This window comes from Echinops telfairi, unplaced genomic scaffold (genome assembly GCF_000313985.2).
Source record: "Echinops telfairi isolate 266 unplaced genomic scaffold, ASM31398v2 ScPeMD7_1713;HRSCAF=2227, whole genome shotgun sequence".
Taxonomy (NCBI): domain Eukaryota; kingdom Metazoa; phylum Chordata; class Mammalia; order Afrosoricida; family Tenrecidae; genus Echinops; species Echinops telfairi.
Genome location: NW_022105611.1, coordinates 18,630,467 through 18,637,836, shown reverse-complemented (window position 1 = coordinate 18,637,836; position 7,370 = coordinate 18,630,467). Strand labels below are relative to the sequence as shown.

Genomic DNA, 7,370 nt, shown 5'->3' with positions numbered 1-7,370 from the left:
ACACACACACACACACACACACACACACACACACACACACACGGCTCTGTAAAACGCACAGGGCTCAGCAAACCGGTTTGGTCACATGGCAAGCCCAGGCCACTCACAGGATTAGCCTGAGAGCAGCCACTCTGAGGGTCTGTTAGCCTGACTCCCAGAGACTTCTGGGTAACTAACCTTGTTCCAGTTCTACAGCTTTGAGTTCAGGAGGGAGCTAGGGCCAGGCTGCATCAACCAAGGGAGGCCAAGGTGGTAAGAGTGCACCGTCTGTACTATGTCCTGTGGGGTATGACCAGTCAGACCAGAGTGTAGTGCGGTTCTCTTTGACCCTGGCCAGCCAGGCACAGATCCTGGGAGTCCTAGCACAAGCCTAGACTAGTCTATCTGTGGCTATTCCTCAGCCTCTGGGGCCAAGGACAGGCAGCTGAGCTTCCAGAACTCCTAAAGAGATCTTCCTCTCACAATTGTGTGCCTACTGTGGGGAGCCTGGAAGGTTATAGCTCAGTCAGCAGCTCCGACTGCAGCCTTCAGAGAGGTGCACCAGTTGGGTTTCTTCGAGGAGAAGCAGGGTCTGCTCTTCCTACGCATCCAAGCCAACGACCGACCTTTCCCAGTCCGATGGGCTTGCATTTCTGATTTCTTGAGGACCGTTCATTCACACACCAGATAACGACTTAGTGCCTGCTACGTGCCAGTGGTGAGTAGTGATCTTATTTTAAATATGCCTACTTCCTAGCTTCCCCCTCCTATAGCTACCAGGAGGCAAGCGATTAATGTGTAGTTCTCTATCACTGAACACCCAGCGTTAGACTCCAAGCACACAGTTCCATCCCCTGCAACAGCACGTTTCCTGGAATGGGGTCAAGTTCCTTTCTGTCCTGAGGCTTGAAGAACTCCAGAGTGATCTTCTTCCTAGAAGACAATCGGGGCAGAGGACAAAGCTTAGCTCTTGCCTAGGAGACTGAAAGAATGGAGGCTCTCTGGCAAGTTACTGAGACTCAATGTGGTAGTTACATAATCTGTTGTCAATTTGTCAAGCGAAGAGGTGGAATCTAGCCTGCCAGTCAGGTCATAGCCAATGAGGCCTCTGTGCTGGCATGGCCTTCTCCTGAGGATTCTGGGAATTCCTGTCTTCCTCCCTGGAGGCGGGAGACACACACACACACTCTCTCTCTCTCTCAGCTCATTCTCTGGGAGACAATGCAGCTGACAAGACACATGGAACTACTCTAGTGCCCTGAGCTGGAGGAATCACATAGAGACCCAGTGCTGACATGCTTACACCATCACTGAATCCACATGACTTTCCACCCACAGGCCTGTGATCTTCCTTTGCTCAGAATGATTGCATGTGTTTCATGAATCTGAAGACTTTATAGATTGGTATCGGACATATGGGCCGATACCGGACTTATGGACTTGATCTGGCCTGGGATGTTGTCTCAATATTGGTCTTTTATATAAACTCTTCTTATACACTTAGGTGTCTCCATGAATTTGTTGCTCTAGTCAACCCAGACTAACACACTCAAACATGTCATCTAACATATGGAAACAGTAACACCCGGCCCCCAGGGTTGACGGGAAGGTCTGGTGGGGCCAGCTGTGTGGAAGTGCTGTGCAGGTTGGGGGGGGTTGTCTTCCCTCTTGCTGCCCTGGTCTGAGCCCCATCCCTACTGCTCCCGCTTTCTCTGCACTTCACACCTCGGGGCCTGGCTTCTTTCTTTCTCACTGCACTTACACAATAGGCCTGCATCATCCGGATCCTTGCCCCTTCTTTACAGAGAGACGACCTGCCCGGGCAGAGGTAGGGACTTGTTTAAGGTCAACAGAACTGAGAATGGGGTCTGACCCCAAGACCTCCGTCCTCCATCTTCAGCCCAGCATGCTCCGGGATGGTCAGAGCCGTCCTCTGTTCCCTTCCCGCCACCCAGAGGATGGCGATGGCTGGGGCTTTAGCAGTCCCTCCCCAGCCCGACTAGCCACGGAGGTTCTCGGCAGGCAGAGGTCTTCTCCGAGGCCATGGGTGTGGACCGAAAGCTACAACGCCAACACTGGGCTGAGAGATTGATTGCAGAACAAGCTCCTGCAGGAGAGGCCTACAGAGGAGGCTCGCCACAGATCACAATGTCTCCCCAGGCTTACCGACTAAACGGTTTGTGTAGGGCTGTTATTTCAGTCCAGAATCGCTATTTTAAGGGGCAAGACTCCTTGTTTGGGCAGTGTATGCAGCCACAGGTTTTAATGAGCTCTTCCAGTGGGTGAACACACCGCGTTGGGCCACGGGCTTCTGGGATACTTCATGTCACTACTCGGGCCTGCACACAAGCCCCTATTCTCAGTCCGGATCCTGCACTAGGGCTGGGACTGCTATTTGAGGTCACCTAGTGGACACATGTCTGTCAAACCTGTTGAGCCTGGTCTTTCAGGAGGAGGAAGTTTGTGATCTGGAAAACAACGGAGGCACAGATTTTATAGGCTTCATCAGTTATTTGATTTATGATGTCCCATTGTCTGTCCTGCTCCTGTTCCGTCCGTTATGGTCCCCCCGGGCATTGTTTCTGCAGCACATGGTTTCTCCATCCAGTGGCCGCTTCCTGAGTCAATCTAATGTCTCTGCCACTACTGTCCTCATAGCCTCATCCCACGGAGCCTCTCCTTGCTCTTGAAGGACACAGGGGATTGAGAGTTCAAGGGGGGTGGGGGGCTGCAGTGTTCTGGGAGGGGCTTGGGGAGAGGAGAGAAGGATCTGAGGATGACTAAGATCCTCTGAGGAGGGACCAGGGCTTGGTGGGAGTAGGGTCTCAAATTGGGAACGGCGTGCAGGGAGGAATGGCATGGCTGGGCTTGGCATTCCCCACCGCTCCATGGCTGAAAGAGCAGGAAAAACTGTCCTAGGGAAAGGCCAAGGCAGCCCGGGCCAGGGAAGACACACGGGCTGGGCCACAGCTACCAGGAGGCCAGGAGGCGTGGTCCACTGTCTCCTCCCAGCAGGAGGGCTGGACCGTGAACAAACCCAGCCTCCAAACCCAGCCCTGGGCTGTCCCACCCAGAGATCAGGAGAGAGCAGCAAGAGGCCGGGCAGGAGTGGCTGGGAAGGGCCCAGGGAGTTAGAGGCTTCCTAAGCCATACCTGGAAGAAGCTGGTGGTTGTAGAGGGTGGCCCGGGAAGCCTGAGCTGCACTACCAGGGCCTTTCTGTTGGGGCTCCCAGCTGCTGCCTCCAGGAGCCCCACCTAAGGTCTGGCCCCGCTCCCTGGCTAAGCTCCAGGTCCTGAGATTGAATTGGAGGCTGGAACTTCCTGGACAACTCACCCCTGCAGGCAATGGGACCCAGGATGGGTAAGTTTGGACAAAGTGCAGAAGGGGGGACACGGTAGGAGTCCAGGGGCCACCTTCTCTCTGTAGAGGGTGACGGTGAGGGGCCAAAAGAGGCGTGCTGGTTAGGGGATGAGCTCCGAGCTCTGTAGGCAAGGCAGCACGTGCCTGGGGCCCTGTGGGGTGTGGGGGCTCCGTGGGTGAGTGGCCAGAGCTGCTGGAAAGGATGCTGTTGAGCTGGTACCGGGAATCCAGCCCAGCCCTGTTGACAAGACAGCGAGACCAGGAGGTCAGCAGAGAAAGGCAAGCCCCAGAGCCCCCTCTGAAAGAGGCACAGGTAGAGACGACAAGGCAGAGGGAAACCGAGAGTTGCAGGCTGACCCACAAAACAGCTCCAGAGAAAGACCACGACAGAGGGACGGAGGCAGAGAAGAGCGGGATCAACAGGTGTCCCCGAGATAATGCAGGGACCGAGGGGGGAGAGAGAGGCCATGGAAGAGAGAAGGAGAAGAAAAGAGAACCGGGAAAGAGTGCGTGAGACAGACAGAGAATCAGATCACATGGACATGGATCTCCGTGGGCTGAGGAGGAGGCGGAAGAGCAGTGTGCAGACTTCGGGAGAAGCCGGGAGGTCAGGGGTGGAGGGGCACTGGGAGCATGCCCCGCAGTACCCTGTGGGGAAGGCAATGTCCCTGGGAACAGGGGGCCAAGCCCAGCCTTTTTCCTGGGCAGTCAGAGGGTGAGGAGAGAACAAAGCACCCTAAGATGAAGGAGACTAAGGGGTTGATTCCCTGCAGCAAACCCTCAGGGCCCCACGCCCACTCAGGATGGGCCTGGTCAGGCTTCGTGGGCCCAGTGGGTGGAGGGGGAGCTGGAGGATCCTGCCACAGAGTTGGCCCGTGGGGACCGTGGGGATCGAGCCATGGCAGGAAGGGTGGGAGCAGACACTTCCTCTCAGGGGCGCTCACAGGGAAAATGACAATGGGGTCCATTTGGAGCTGAAGCTGGAGGATGGGTCACTGACATGGCGAAGCCCCAGTCAGGCTTGGTGGAGTGTGAGGCAAGTGTTTGGGGACTCTCTGGGTGCTGGGGAGACTAGAGTCTTGCCCTGTACTGTGTCTGAGTCCCGGCCCTCCCCTTGCCATCGCTGATATTCTAGCCTCTGGAATTCTTTCTACTCCGCCCCATGCCCCCACACCTGGGAGGAGGCTGGCCCCATATCTGCCACCTGGGCCACCAGAAATCACCTCTGGCTGAGTCCCAACCAGCCTCACAGCCTCTCCTGCCTCCCTGGTGCCCTTGTTCTGGTCTGAGGTTACTGAGGATATCAGGACACAGGTGGTCCAGCACACAGAGCCTGGAGCCAGGGAAGGGTCCTGGGTCTGGCTCGAAAGGAAGAGGGGCCTGCAGTTCCAGCCAGGGGTGGATGGCAGAGAGAGAAGTTCAGGTCAGACCTGGCTCTCGGCTGAGCACCATGCAACTTGTTTGTAGGCGATAAGCAGACACTTCCATGTCTGTGCAGAGGGGGTTTGGAGCAAGCGATGTCCTCTGGCCCTTCCCAGTCTGTGGTCAGACTCCCTCCCTGCCCACCCACCCTCTGCACCTTCGTTCAGCATCCCCTGCGCCTTTACCTTCTGCCGAATGGTGCTGTGTTCCAGCATGTCCTTTCAAGGGCCAGTGCCTCCAGAGAGATTCCCTGACTGATTCTCCCGCTGGAAGGGCCTCCCTGGGCTGCTGGCTGCTCTCTGAGGGCTTTCGGTCTTGCCTGGTGCTGTGTCTGATGTGCTCTCTAGCCCTTCTGTGTAGGAGTGTGCGCTGCTCCAGAGCAGAGAGGTGGGCAAGGGGGAGAGCCGGCAGGGCTAGCTTCCCAGCCCAGTGCTGTTCCCGTGGATGCAGAGAAAGGTTCTCATGGATGAGGAAATAGATGCCGAGAGGCCACCCTGCAGTGAGCAGCAGAGTCAGGGGTCCGAGCCCAGGCCTGCCCGATGCCACAGCTCTTCCCCCGCTGGTGAGCCCCCACCCACCTGGAGCAGTTCCCCACCGACATCGAACAAAGCAGGACCTTGTGCGGATGCTGGTGGCTGGGGAGTGGGCGGGAGGAGTTATTTCTCATGTTGTGAACCCACTGGGCTGCCAGCGCTGCCTGTGCAGATACTGTTGACCCAGAAGGACTTTCCACCCTCCAGGAGCTCCCAGGGGAACCAAAAGTGTGGATAAAACAAAGCCGGAGATAGCCAAAACCAAAGCTCTAGGAATTGATGCAGTGCCCATTGAAATATTTCAACAAACTGGTGAAGCAGCAGAAGGACCCACTGGTCTATGCCAGGAAACTTGGAAGATAGCTAGTTGGCCAACCAACTGTAAGAGACCCATATTTGTATCCTTTCTAAAGAAAGATAACCTAACAGAATGCATATTATAGAAGAATATCATTGCTATCATATGCAAGTAAGTTTTTGATGAAGATCACCCAACAACAGTTGCAGCAATGCATTGACAAGGATCTGCCAGAGGTTCACACCAGATTCAGAAGAGGACTTCAAACACAGAACATTATTTTTGATGTCAAGTGGATGTTGGCTCAAAGTAGAGAATATCAGAAAGATGTTTACTTGTGTTTCATCAACTATGCAAAGACATTTGGCTGTGTGGATCATAAAAATAAAATTTGGATAGCTTGAGAAAATTGGGATTTCCAGAAAACTACATTGTGCTCATGTGGATCCTCTATATTAATCAAAAGTCAATTGTGCAAACAGAACAAGGGAACACTGCATGGTTTAAAATCAAGAAAGGTTTAAATCAGGTTTGTTTCTTCTCACAAAACTTGTTCAGTTTGTATTTGGAGAAAACTATCAGAGAAGATGAAATATATGAAGAAGAATGCAATATCAGGATTGGAGGAAGGCTTATTAACAACCTGAGACATACAGGTGACACAATTTTGCTTGTTGTTAGTGAAGAAGACTTGAAGCACTTGCTGATGAAGATTGGGGATTGCAGCCTTCAGTAAGGATGACAACTCAATATAAAGAAAATAAAAATCCTAACAACTGGACCATTAGGTAGTAACATAATAAACTGAGATGGAACTCATGGATTTAAAAAAAAAAAAAAAAAAACAAAGCCGGAGAAACAGGGGCCGGCACTGAGGAGGGCATGCTCCACGCCAGCTGGAGGGGTGGTAATAAGGCTGCAGTAGGGTGGGCATGCCAGGTGACGAGATGGCATTTGCAAGGACTTGGAGAAGTGACTGGGCCTGTCATGTCTTGGGGAAGAGTGAGCTGCCCTCTTGGGTGAGAGCAGAGGGGCCATTAGGCCGAACCTGGAGGAGGGAAGCGCAAGAGACTGCTGAGTCTGGATACAAGGAGCTTCTAGGGCAGGTCAAGGCTCATGGACTGTCTTGGAGGTAGCTGGGCGAGACGGAAGGTACTTGAGACAGAGTGGTCCTACTTCAGTGGGCCCAGATAATCTGTCCCAGGAGCACTCATAACCTTGGCCGTGGGTTTCTGCATTCAGAGCTTGAATTCTGAGCACCCTGGCTTGCAAAAGGCTATGGATGGCAAGTGGCAGCCCCCAATCCGTTTGCAGAGTCCCCACATGAATGAAACCTCCAGTGAAGGATTTCTGATCACTCATCAAAGATGCAGGTCATCTTACCCTCAGGCAGAGGGCCTTGGAGAGTGGGCTGACTGCCTCTACCCCTCTCTGGTCAGCCAGGTTGTTGGTGGTCTCCCTCATCTGGACAATGTGTCGGTGTCTCCATCTCTCTAAATTGTACTTGAAACGGGGTCTCTGGTCCCCGAAAGCAATGTAGCACCTTATGATTATGAAGCACTCTGCCATTCATTTTATAAATGGGGAAACCATTACCTGTCCCAGGCCAGGTAGCCAGAGAGTGGCAAGTCAGGACTCGGAACTCAAGCCCATGACACACACCCCCTTCCCCTGCCCCCTGCACCCACCCAGAGCCAGGGCCCTTCCTGCTCTCCCACTGCTGGCTTCTCTCCCCTCTTACTGGGCAAGTCTGACCCTTAGGTTCTTGCTTGAGGCC

At 53.9% G+C, this 7,370-nt stretch overlaps 1 protein-coding gene across 1 annotated transcript in view; it reads left to right on the top strand.

Annotated features, from left to right (window-relative positions):
• The first annotated feature begins 3,080 nt into the window (after positions 1 to 3,080).
• The window catches only part of SLCO2B1 (solute carrier organic anion transporter family member 2B1), a 56,874-nt gene continuing 52,584 nt past the window's right edge, over positions 3,081 to 7,370 (top strand). Inside the window, exon 1 of the mRNA XM_045293090.1 lies at positions 3,081 to 3,340. Coding sequence (XP_045149025.1) covers positions 3,325 to 3,340 — 16 coding nt within the window. The 5' untranslated portion in view covers positions 3,081 to 3,324. The remainder of the gene's footprint in view (positions 3,341 to 7,370) is intronic.